The 12,994-nt window shown below is 38.9% G+C and overlaps 1 protein-coding gene across 1 annotated transcript in view; it reads left to right on the top strand.

Annotated features, from left to right (window-relative positions):
* LOC103022397 (dolichyl-diphosphooligosaccharide--protein glycosyltransferase subunit STT3B) overlaps nt 1-12,994 on the top strand; it is a 178,236-nt gene that overhangs the window by 99,253 nt on the left and 65,989 nt on the right. Inside the window, exon 2 of the mRNA XM_022664215.2 lies at nt 8,391-8,499. Coding sequence (XP_022519936.1) covers nt 8,391-8,499 — 109 coding nt within the window. The remainder of the gene's footprint in view (nt 1-8,390; nt 8,500-12,994) is intronic.

Here is a 12,994-nt window from a genome sequence, read left to right as displayed (position 1 = left end):
CCTGAGATGACTTTGTTTGTTTTGGACGCTCTTTGTCTCTTCTGAAATCCAGCGCTCTGATCTTCCTCTATGAAGATCCCATTAATAAGCCGGTCATGTTCTCCTCTTAGTCTCGCAGTGTTGATCTTCTGTTGTATCAGCATGTTGCATAAACCCTCCAGTCATTTGTTTGTTGTGTTATTTGCCGGACGGACTTTGCTGAATCATTAACTGCCGCCGCTGTTCGGCATTTACATTCCTCCGGCTCTTTTCCTGCACCTCTCGCTCCGGAATAATCTGGACATGAACGTGATCTGTGCTGAGTTAAAGCCGGAGCGCTCCGACCCAACAAAGCCCAAACTTCCTAACGCTGGCAGTCAGCTTTAGAATGAGCCGGAATCAGAGCCAACATGTGAGATTAACCAATTTCAGGGGATAAAAGGAGAGCATTTGAGAGACTTTCTAAAGGCCTTGTAGGGTGTTTTTAGAGGGGTAGCTAGGAAATGCTACGTTTGATTTCCTTTCAACATCCAGGGCTAAGTTGCCGGAGGATATCCTGATCTACATTTGTGTCTCTGGATGCCTGAAGTCTATGAGTATCATCATCACCGCTTACCCTGACAGGACTTTCTGTTCAAAGTCCAATATAGGCTTGTTCCTTTAGGACCAGAATTTTCTCCAGTTTTTTGTAGTGACATTAACACTGTGGCCTGCAGTGCAGAACCAGAAAAGCTTAACATCGCATTCAGTAGCTCCTCCATTTCCACTCGCTGTTGTATTTTTAACGTGGATCTTCGTGGAAACGCCCGCCCAAAGTGTAACTACAGTGTGTGGCAGTGGACAAATAGCTATTTTATTAAACGCGAGGAGACGAAACTCAGAGATGTGCGTCCGGACAGGACTAAAATTACAGGAGGACCACGCTTACATAAATCAGCCTGTAATTTTCTCAGAGGACATCTGAGAAAAACACATACATGGTCGTTCCGGACAGGAATAAAATCACAAAGGTTCCTCCTATCAGATGGAATTTTCAGATGGAGTTTTCAGATGCACTCATGTCTATGTTACCTTCTGGCTCTCTAATTTTAGTTTGAGGTTAATCAAAAGCTCTTTTTAAACGCTGTATAACCAGCACTGTTTTGCCACATTTCCACCAACAAAAGTAGGTTCTGGAACCAGGAGCAATCGTTTGTTTCGGTTCTAACCAAAGAACACTGGGTTCTTCAGCACGAACCGTGATGTCATCTGTGGGCGTGTCGTTTTCTACAGAAGCACCACCGCTGTGCAGTGCCCTCTGTTGATGACGTATGATGTGACATTTTGATGTTTCTTTTAAACTGGAGTTCTTTTGGTGGAAAAGTGCTACTTGTTAAACTTCTGTTTAAGGTCCAATATTGCTTCATTCCTTTTTTGGGGGTCTTTAGGGTGACAATGATTCACTGTGGACTGCAGTGAAGAACCAGAACATCCAGGTTTGTGGAAGGTAGAACATTTGAATGGCAGTGTTTAAGGGTGCATTCATGTCTATGTTACCTTCTGGCTCTCTCACTTTATTTAGGATGTTATACTAGTCAGATCTCCTGAACTGATAAAGCACAATCTGATTTACCACCCTGAGAATCTCACTTATGAAAAAAATATAGAAAATGTTGGGTTTAAAGAGAAATTGTGGGTTTCTGGAGTATAGAAAATGGATTTGAACTTTTATAATGCTATGTTTATTAGTTTATTATGAGGTTTGCTTGATTTAGTTGGGAAATGTTTGGGTGTTTGTTGGGTTTGGAAATGTTGAACAACTTTTCCAAACCAAACCCAACAAACACCCAAACATTTCCCAAACCAAACTTAAAAACATCAAAACATTTCCAATCCTAACCCAACAAACACCCAAATGTTTCCAAATCATACCCAACAAACACCAAACCATTTTCAAACCTAACCCAACAAACACCCAACCATTTCCCAACCTAATCCAACAAGCAACCAAACATTTCCAAATCAAATCAAACAATCTGCACTGTTTGTTGGGTTATATTGGGAAATGTTTGGGTGTTTGTTGGGTTATATTGTGAAATGTTTGGGTGTTTGTTGGGTTATATTGGGAAATGTTTGGGTGTTTGTTGGGTAAGGTTTGGGAAATGTTTGGGTGTTTGTTGGGTAAGGTTTGGGAAATGTTTGGGTGTTTGTTGGGTAAGGTTTGGGAAATGTGTGGGTGTTTGTTGGGTTAGCTTTGTAAAATGTTTGGGTGTGTTCTCTCTGGGTTGTTTTTTCTGCATGGCTGTATCTTCTAAACCCTGTAAAGCGAATAATTGCTCTTAACTGGTTTTAGTGGTGATCTGGATTCAGGAATCAATTTCCTGTAGGTCTGTTCAGATACGCTCTTTATTAAACCTCAGCAGAAATGAAATGAGGTCTGTGGTTATTGATTTTTGCTGTTGGTATCTGTGCAGATTTCATTAATGCATGAGCAGCGTTATGGGCATGCTCTCTTTTATCTGCTGCTGTGATGATCCTGACAGTTTTATTATATAATAAAGTGGATAACGTGTGTTTAAGGATATTGACTTACAGTGTTACATATTAGATATATGGTGTGTGTGTTTGTGTGTTTGTTTGTTAATAGGCTGTTGTGGGTACTGTAAGTTCCTGCAGTAGCCGATGAACATCATACCCTGATGCCCATCTTGACCCTGGTACTGCCCTCACACAGCCTGCAGCCACATCCACATTATGCATCCCATTACTGCGTCTGAGGCTCGGGTTGCCAGGTCATTTCAGAGCAGTGTTTCCAGACATAAGATTAAAAACGCTGATTAAAATGCTGATTATGCAACAATGCATGACATGCTGGAAATGTTAGTATTGTTTTTGCAATATGAAACCATTGCATCACCCTGTATCCCCTACAATGATTGGCTTATTTTCAGTCTGGCAGTTTTTAGTCTGAGTTTAAAATTACATACAGTGCTAAGAAAAGTATTCACCAAAAAGCTGACATATCTAAACCTTAACAAAATAAAGCTGTTTGCTTTCAATGCTAGTCTCTATTATTCTAGTATTAGCCCTGCTTTTGGCTCCAGCACTGGCTTCAATGTTCGGGTCTTAGCTTTAGTTTTGATTCCAGTGATAGCTCTAATGTCGAAACTCTAGTTTTAGCGCTACTTTTAGCTCTACTCTATTCTAGTATTGATTCTTGTTTTGCCTCCAGTTTTCTAAACTTATCTGCAGTTTTGGACCAGTGTTATAATATTTACTGCAATATTTACTGCCCCTTGTATTAATAGCATGTTGAGATATTACATTTAAATGTCAGAGAGAGAGAAACAGTGTGAATAAGCTGCTGTCATCTTTACTAAAGCCCTACTAGTAAACTCTGACAGCCTTTAATATTCTACTTTACAACAACATCACATTAACACTCTTCTGATACACTGCAACACACACAGAGAATTACCCAGAGATTACAGACAGAGAGAGAGAGAGAGAGAGAGGGAGAGAGAGAGAGGGAGGGAGAGAGAGAGAGAGAGAGAGAGAGAGAGAGAGAGAGAGAGAGAGAGAGAGAGAGAGAGAGAGAGAGAGAGAGAGAGAGATAGAGAGAGATAGAGAGTGTGTCTCCGGTAGAGAAAACAGCCCCTATTTGTCAGAGAGCACACACCAGCAATGCCGATGAGTCTGCCTGGGGAGGGGGGTGATCTGGGAGTCTCTTATTTTAGACGATACCGGAGGCTAATGCTGCAAATGAGCTACAGAGCTAAAACAAGGGCTAACACTGGAGCCGAAACTAGAGCTATGACTAGAACAGTAGAGCTAAAAGTAGAGCTATGTCTAGAACAGTAAATTTTAAACTAGAGATATTACTAGAACAGTGAAGTTAGAACTAGAGCTATGGCTATAACAGTAGAGCTTAAAATGGAACCAAAAACTAAAGCTATGACTAGAACAGTAAAGTTAGAACTAGAGCTATGACTAGAACAGTTAAGTTAGAACTAGAGCTATGACTGAAACAGTAAAGTTAGAACTAGAGCTGTGACTAGAACAGTAGAGCTAAAAGTAGAGCTATGGCTAGAACAGTAGAGCTAAAAGTAGAGCTATGACTAGAACAGTAGAGCTTAAAATGGAACCAAAAACTAGAGCTATGACTAGAACAGTAAAGTTAGAACTAGAGCTATGACTAGAACAGTAAAGTTAGAACTAGAGCTATGACTAGAACACTAAAGTTAGAACTAGAGCTATGACTAGAACAGTAAAGTTAGAATTAGAGCTATGACTAAAACAGTAAAGTTAAAACTAGAGCTATGACTAGAACAGTAAAGTTAGAACTAGAGCTATGACTAGAACAGTAAAGTTAGAACTAGAGCTATGACTAGAAGAGTAAAGTTAGAACTAGAGCTATGACTAGAACAGTAAAGTTAGAACTAGAGCTATGACAGGAACAGTCAAGCTAAACTTAGTGCTTAAAACTAGAACTATGACTAGAACAGTAGATATAAAGTAGACCTATGAGTAGAACAGTAGAGCTAAAAGTATATATATGAGTAGAAATGTAGAGCTAAAAGTGGAGCTATGAATAGAACAGTAGAGCTAAAAGTAGAGCTACGAGTAGAACAGTAGAGCTAAAAGTATAGCTATGAGTAGAACAGTAGAGCTAAAAGTATAACTATGAATAGAACAGTAGAGCTAAAAGTAGAGCTATGAGTAGAACAGTAGAGATAAAAGTAGCTATGAATAAAACAGTAGAGCTAAAAGTATAGCTATGAGTAGAACAGTAGAGCTAAAAGTATAGCTATGAGTAGATCAGTAGAGCTAAAAGTAGAGCTATGAATAGAACAGTAGAGCTAAAAGTAGAGCTATGAGTAGATCAGTAGAGCTAAAAGTAGAGCTATGGGTAGATCAGTAGAGCTAAAAGTAGAGTTACAAGTAGAACAGTAGAGCTAAATCATCAAACTAAGCTACATTTCACACAATAATAGTACATTCATACACAGTCAGCTAGCTAATCTATTTTTAGTTTAGCTGCATAAAACAAAAACATAACATGCTTCAAAAATGTCTTATGTATTTGCAAAAGTGTGCAATTTACCCACACTCACTAGCTCAGGTGTGACAATAAAAAGACAACAAGCAAAATGAATAATAATAAGAGAGAAAACATCATTAAATTTAACGAAAAAACTCATGTTAAACTAGATGTTGCTTATGTCAAATTACTGCTCTTTGACTTTGAGTCGGACTACTCACGAAAACATGTCTGGTTCAGAACCGGGCCGGTTGCTGGTTCGGGTGTGTGTGTTTTGTTGGGTGTGTTTTGTTGGGTGTGTGTTTTATTGGGTGTGTGTTTTGTTGGGTGTGTGTTTTGGTGGGTGTGTGTTGTACTGGGTTTACTGGGCTGTGGAGGGAATACAGATGGAGCTGATGCAGCAGTGAGTTTTAGATGTAGAGCGTTTAGCTGGGTTTGGTGTTACCGTGTGTTTGATCAGATGAAGAGATGTTTAATGGACTCTCTCTCTGAAACAGATGGTCCTCTGTCTCCGCTGTAGAGCGAGGAGAAGAACTGAGCCGGAGCAGAAGCAGCTGGACCACCGGCGGTTCTGTTAGCGGCTCAGCTAATACTTCAGTTCTAACAGAAAGTTCCTTCAGTTAAAACCAGGAAAAACCATGATAAAACCACTCTGACAGCTGTAGAGCTCAACCAGTCTTACCATCACTGACTTTATCCCCTTTCCCAGAGGACTGAATAAAGACGCTTCACATACTTCCATCAGTACTAATGTCCCAGTGGACACCAGTGCTAATCTCCCAGTGGACACCAGTGTCACTAATGTCCCAGTGGATACCAGTATTAATACCCAAGTGGACACCAGTGCTAATCTCCAAGTGGACATCAGTGCTAATGCCCAAGTGGACACCAGTACTAATCTCCCAGTGGACACCAGTACTAATTCCCAAGTGGACACCAGTGCTAATGTCCCAGTGGAAACCAGTGCTAATGTCCCAGTGGAAACCATTACTAAAGCCCCAGTGGACACCAGTGCTAATGTCCCAGTGTAAACCAGTGCTAATGTCCTAGTGGAAACCAGTACTACTGCCCAAGTGGACACCAGTACTAATGCTCAAGTGGACACCAGTGCTAATCTCCCAGTGGACACCAGTACTAATGTCCCAGTGGACACCAGTACTAATGTGTCCATTAGTAAACTAATTATGATGGTAAAACTGGCACTCATCAGGAACACCCCAGGAAGAGCAAGGTTACCAGCCTCAGAAACCACAGGTTAACAGCTCCCCAGATAAGAGTATTTTTGGTTTGTTTAAGTTACTACATGATGAGGACAAGGCTTATACTACAGTAATAAACATTTAATCAGTTTATAACACTGTTATAAAGCTTAATGTTACAGTAATGATGTTTATGAGTCTGAGGTGAGGTCTGAGATTTATTACACGTCTATTTAAAGGTGTTTTAAAGTGGGTGTTTAGTACTGAGCAGCTCTGAGAGAGAGAGAGAGGATTGATAAGTGTGGTTACAGTGATTATGTAAAAGCTGGTAATAATTACGCTGAAGGAGGAGGTAGTTAATTTGCATATTCAGCAGTCGCTCGCAGTGTTATGATGTGTGGAGGACGGAGAGATGGAGTGAAGATGAGCTGAGCTGAACTCGTCTTTTGCTGAGTCTCGATTTCCTCTGTTTAATAGAAAACCTCAGAAACCATAAAGTCACCTTCTCATTCAGTGTTTTTCACTTTATTTCCTCATATTTCCTCATAGCCTCAGATTTGTTCGCACTATATAAATATTTAACTATTTTTGTTTGCATTTTTTTAAATATATTTTCAGTTGCAGAAATGCATTTTAGAGCATTAATTTATAATAATATTAAATTATAATAATAAAAGAAGAAATGCATAGCCTATTTTTTTATTTACCAACATAAAATATTGAGCCTTTTTATGTGTTTGTGGAATAATGAGACGGACAGCACAAATAGCCTACCTTATTATTCATTCATTTTTATTTAATATGAATATTTCACAATATTTTTCAGGAAATCCTCTTGTCTGAGTTCCAGTGCTGCTTTTCACTATATTAGGAAAGTCAGTAGAGTCAGTAGAAACACGTTTTTGGGCTTTCAAAAGGCAATAAAAAATGTAGACATATGGCTAATCATTTGAATTCTAGCCTATTTTTTTAACCAGCATATAATATTGAGCCATTATATGTACAGTATTTGTGGAATAATGAGACGGTCAGCACCCATGTATTCACGTTTCAAATAATCTTGTATACCCTATTGTATTATTTATGTGTTTATTTTAATTTAATATGAATCTTGTTTGTTTTTCCTTAATATATTATCTATTTATCAGAAAATCCTCTTGTCTGAGTTCCAGTTTTGATTTCCTCCATAGTAAGAAAGTCAGCAGAGTCATGGGACTGCGTTTTTAAGCATTAAAAAAGCAATAAAAAATACAGTATATGGTTATTTATCTATATTTTAGCCTAATTTAAATATTGATGTATAATAATAGACTGTCCTATGGCTTTGCTGAATAATGAGACGGACAGCACTCGTATATTTGTGTTTAAAATAATCTTGCATAGCTTGAATTGTATTATTTATTTATTTATTTATTTTTATTTCATACAAAAATCTCCCTATTTGTTTGTTTTTCCCCCTTATAATTATCTCTTTATCAGAAAATCCCCTTTGTCTGAGTTCCTGTGCTGATTTCCATCATATTAAGAAAGTCAGCAGAGTCACATGAAATTGTTTTTAAAAGCAATCATCATCTGCATTGTAGCCTAATTAATTTTTATTTTTTTAATTTATTAACCAAAATCTAATATCAGGTTGTCACATGGATTTGTGGAATAATGAGTAGGACAGCATTCATGTATTTATGTTTAAAACAGGCCCTATAGCCTGTTTTATATATTTTTAGAAATTCAGACAATTTACAAATAGTTAATAAATGAATTAAGTTTTTTTTTCAGTCACTGCTTCTGTAGCATACATGCTAACACCAGGCTAACGCTAGTAAAAGCTGTGATTCAATAGTGTTTAGCTGATAACCAGCACCTGACATTGAGAGTGATTGAGGGAAAATGGTGAACTCTGAGGCTCCATCTTCCGCACGCCACACTCCGCTATAATAAAAAATCTATTTCCCATTATTTATCATTTTTCATTAAATTGTAATCTGTGTGAATTTTTTTGTTTATTATAAAAAGCATCTCTCCCTGCACTTGACTGCCCCACTCCCACTGATGATTCTACTCCGTCCACTTCTAGCTCTAAATCATACCGTCTCATCTGTTAAACATGGTGGTGGGAGTGTTCCGAACACTTGTTGTGTAAAATGTATGTACATATGTTATATATTTTTCTCTCTTTCTGTCTGTATTTGCAGGTTTAACTACAGGTCGACTCATCATCTGACGACGAACGGGTTCTATGAGTTTCTGAACTGGTTTGATGAGCGGGCCTGGTATCCTCTGGGTCGGATCGTTGGAGGAACGGTGAGTAAATCCAATAATACAGAAATCTGATAACCTGAGCCAAACTCTGGGGAGAATTATATTCAGCAGCACTTTGACTGACTGCGGTTATTACCCTGTATCACTGCTGCAGTGTGTGTGTGTGTGTGTGTGTGTGTGTGTGTGTGTGTGAGAGAGAGATTAGACAATTTTTCTTCAAAGATTTTTTCCTTAAAATTCACTTTAGTGTTTTCTAAGATTAGCTGCCATAAATTTGTGTCCAAGCCCCCCTTCACCTAGTCTGAGTCTGACCTGAGTCTGATCTGAGTCTAATTTGAGTATAATTTGAGTCTGATTTGAGTTTGAGTCTTATCTGAGTCTAGTCTAAGTCTGGTGTGAGTCTGAGCTGAGTCTGATCTTAGTCTGATTTGAGTCTGATCTCATTCAAGTACAGTCTAAGTCTGATCTGAGTCTGATTTGAGTCTAATTTGAGTCTAATCTCATTGCAGTCTAGTCTGAGTTTGATTTGAGTCTGATCTCATTCAAGTACAGTCTAAGTCTGATCTGAGTCTGATCTCATTCCAGTATCGTCTGAGTCTGATCTTGTTCCCATCAAGTCTGAATCTGGTCTGAGTCTGATATTGTTCCCGTCTAGTCTAAGTCTGATCTGAGTTTGATTTGAGTCTGATCTCATTCAAGTACAGTCTGAGTCTGATCTGAGTCTGATCTCATTCCAGTATAGTCTGAGTCTGATCTTGTTCCCATCAAGTCTGAATCTGATCTGAGTCTGATATTGTTCCCGTCTAGTCTAAGTCTGATCTGAGTCTGATCTGAGTCTGATCTCATTCCAGTATAGTCTGAGTCTGACCTTGTTCCCATCAAGTCTGAATCTGATCTGAGTCTGATCTGAGTCTGATGTGAGTCTGCTTTGAATCCGATCTTAGTCTGATTTGAGTCTGATCTCATTCAAGTACAGTCTAAGTCTGATCTGAGTCTGATTTGAGTCTAATTTGAGTCTAATCTCATTGCAGTCTAGTCTGAGTTTGATTTGAGTCTGATCTCATTCAAGTACAGTCTGAGTCTGATCTGAGTCTGATCTCATTCCAGTATCGTCTGAGTCTGATCTTGTTCCCATCAAGTCTGAATCTGATCTGAGTCTGATATTGTTCCCGTCTAGTCTAAGTCTGATCTGAGTCTGATCTGAGTCTGATCTCATTCCAGTATAGTCTGAGTCTGATCTTGTTCCCATCAAGTCTGAATCTGATCTGAGTCTGATATTGTTCCCGTCTAGTCTAAGTCTGATCTGAGTCTGATCTGAGTCTGATCTCATTCCAGTATAGTCTGAGTCTGATCTTGTTCCCATCAAGTCTGAATCTGATCTGAGTCTGATATTGTTCCCGTCTAGTCTAAGTCTGATCTGAGTCTGATCTGAGTCTGATCTCATTCCAGTATAGTCTGAGTCTGATCTTGTTCCCATCAAGTCTGAATCTGATCTGAGTCTGATATTGTTCCCGTCTAGTCTAAGTCTGATCTGAGTCTGATCTGAGTCTGATCTCATTCCAGTATAGTCTGAGTCTGATCTTGTTCCCATCAAGTCTGAATCTGATCTGAGTCTGATGTGAGTCTGCTTTGAATCCGATCTTAGTCTGATTTGAGTCTAATATAAGTCTGATCTCGTGCCAGTATTTGAGTCTCATTTGAGTGTAATGTGAGTCTGATCTGAATCTGATCCGAGTCTGATGTGAGTCTGCTTTGAATACGATCTTAGTCTGATCTGAGTCTTATTAGAGTCTGATCTAAATCTGGTGTGATGTCAGTATGTTCTGTCCTCTGTTTATCTCAGTAGTGTATGGTGGTGTATAATTGTGTATAGTTGTATGTAGTGGTGTTTGTGAGGATGGTGGTCTCCCACTGAGCCCAGAGCACAGAGCACACACTCTCTATTCTGAGAACATAGTGAAGGACACAGCCCCTCCCCTGAGTGCTCGGATAATTTTAAGTGTGTGTGTGTGTGTTGTTCTGCTGGGTAGATGAGGATGGATGAGGGTTTGGAATAGAGTAGAAGATGAAATCAGTGAGCAGAGTGTAATTTCTGCATTTATTATAATATTTTGTATATATTATGGTTGCTGTGGAGCAGTGGAAGATCTGTGTTCTCTGTAATGATAGAGCTCCATCTAATACCTTTGGATGGGATGCAATCAAATCCACACAGCAATGTTACAAAAGAAGAAATATCAGAAGATTTTATTTGTTAAGATATTATATTTTCTATATATATTACAAAGTCTCAATCTGTTTTAGTGCAGATTGAGTCTAAAATATTTAGAGTAAAGTTGTGAAAGTGTTGTTTTGAGTTGTATAAACTTTAATATAAAACTTACTTTCACCTTCATAATCATCTGCAGTCATACACACACACACACACACACACGCATATCAGGGTTTATTGCATCATTTATTATAGTTGATATATTGTTGTTTGGTCTGATTGTGGGATTTGAGTGAAGATGTTAAAACTGGTGCTAAATTAACAAAGGTAGGTGTTTCTATTAAAGTGGCCAGTGAGCGGAAGCAGAATGTTGTAGGTAGGTGTTTCTAATAAAGTAGCCACAGTATGTGGAATCACAGTGAGGTAGTATAGTAGATGTTTCTAATAAAGTGGCCACAATGTGTTGAAGCACGGTGAGGTAGGTAAGTAGGTGTTTCTAATAAATTGTCCACAGTGAGTGGAAGCACAGTGAGTTAGTATAGTAGGTGTTTCTAATAAAGTGGTGAGCTGTGTGTATGTCTGTGTATATTTGAGCATACGTATATAGTATTGAGATCAGTACGGTTTTATAAACCGGGTCGGCGCTGGATGTGGCAGTAAAGTGGGCAGGAATATCTGGCTGCTGGCCTCTGCTGTGGCTGGTTGAGTTGAACTCTCTGTTAAAGGTCAGTGAGACAGATTTCCTCGCTCTGCTGCAGAACCACTGAACCGTCTCTCTCCCACGCAGACAGACAGATGGAGCTGGGGAAATACAGCTGTGATCTGAAATGTGTGCACTGGCATCAAGTTTTACAGCAAGTTTACTAATATTTCAGTACTTCAGTCCAACTGGCCTTATAAAGAAAACTGTGTATCAGTCAGGTGTAGCACCATCGCTGCTGTCCCCATTTGTCCCATAAATGCTGCTATCAGTTGGAAGTTCTGCATAAGAAGCAGCAACACATGTATCTGCAGGATGTTCTGCACAGATCACTGAGATCACTGTTAGTGTTCCTCCTATCACTACTAGGAGTGACTGACTGTCACTGATCATTAATCACTCCTGCAGTTTACACTGTGAACTCTTCAGTCCACCTCAAAGACAGGATTGAAGAGCTTCACCACTAACCAACAAAACCTGAATTTTCACCAAAAATAATGGGCCCTACATTGTGAAAAAGAAAAAGTTGAGAAAATTCAACATTTCAGGGCAACTTACTGCACTTTTTTAAATGTTGGGTCAACCAAATAATAATAATTTGTTTCTGTGTGTGTAACTTTAAAATGTATCTTCAAATTATTTTTGCCATTAAAATTCACTGTTGATTGTGAGTGAAAGATAGGAGGACACGCCCAATATGTGAATAGTGTGACCAACATCAGGTAAAAACCCCTGCAGAATTGCTCAGTAGTCCCTGTTTAACTAAAGTGTCAAACTGAGCATGTGCAGTAGTGCAGAGTAGTTGGTTTGGCCTCAACTAGAATTCAAGACCTACGTTTAATAAGAAACTTAATAAAGTTAGTTGAGGTAATTAGTTTGCTATAGTTTACGGTGCACTTTAACATTTATTGTTCATTGCTATCTTGGTAACACAGGCGCCGAGCCGAGCATACCCCATCACTTATTACACACACATGAACACACAGCAGCACAAACCCAACTTTTACATCAACAATAAACAGAATAGTAAATAAAATAACATTGCTGTTCCCGTAAATGAGCTGCTGGAGCTCCTTCACAGCGTCAACCAGCAGCTCAGTTTCCTCTGCTGAGAAGAGTTTGTTGAACACGTGCAGGTAGATGCACCGTTACAATAGCAATCCACCAAAGTCAGAGCTCACCTGATCTACTCTTAAAGAGAATGATGAGCAAGAGACACTCTGATTAGTTTATTAAATGTTACGCCCAAAATTATCCACATCTATGATTAATTAAGTGAATTAGTACATGATTTTGATTGTTTCAAACTCTGCAAGGTGTACTTTTCCCATCATTACGATAGCAAAGACACACTAACACGCCTTAAATCAAGCTGCACAGTACACGGTTGGCAGTTCATCTGTAAATCAATTGAATATGGCCCTACAGTTGTAATGAATAATAACGTCGTAACTACTATAAATTATTATAGGGCAGAGATTGAAGCACTATTAGTGTCTTAGTCATGGAGTGTTTTCTTTAGTGAACAACTCGGGAATGCCCACTTCTGTATAAGTTGTGAGGTGTTATCTTGTGAGTGAGATTGACTACAGGTCAGTGTGTTAATTACGGGCATTATAGAAGTT

The sequence above is a fragment of the Astyanax mexicanus genome, unplaced genomic scaffold, assembly GCF_023375975.1.
Source record: "Astyanax mexicanus isolate ESR-SI-001 unplaced genomic scaffold, AstMex3_surface scaffold_31, whole genome shotgun sequence".
NCBI classification, from domain to species: Eukaryota; Metazoa; Chordata; class Actinopteri; order Characiformes; family Acestrorhamphidae; genus Astyanax; species Astyanax mexicanus.
Note: the sequence above shows the minus strand (reverse complement) of the source record. Positions and strands in the feature narration are given on the sequence as shown.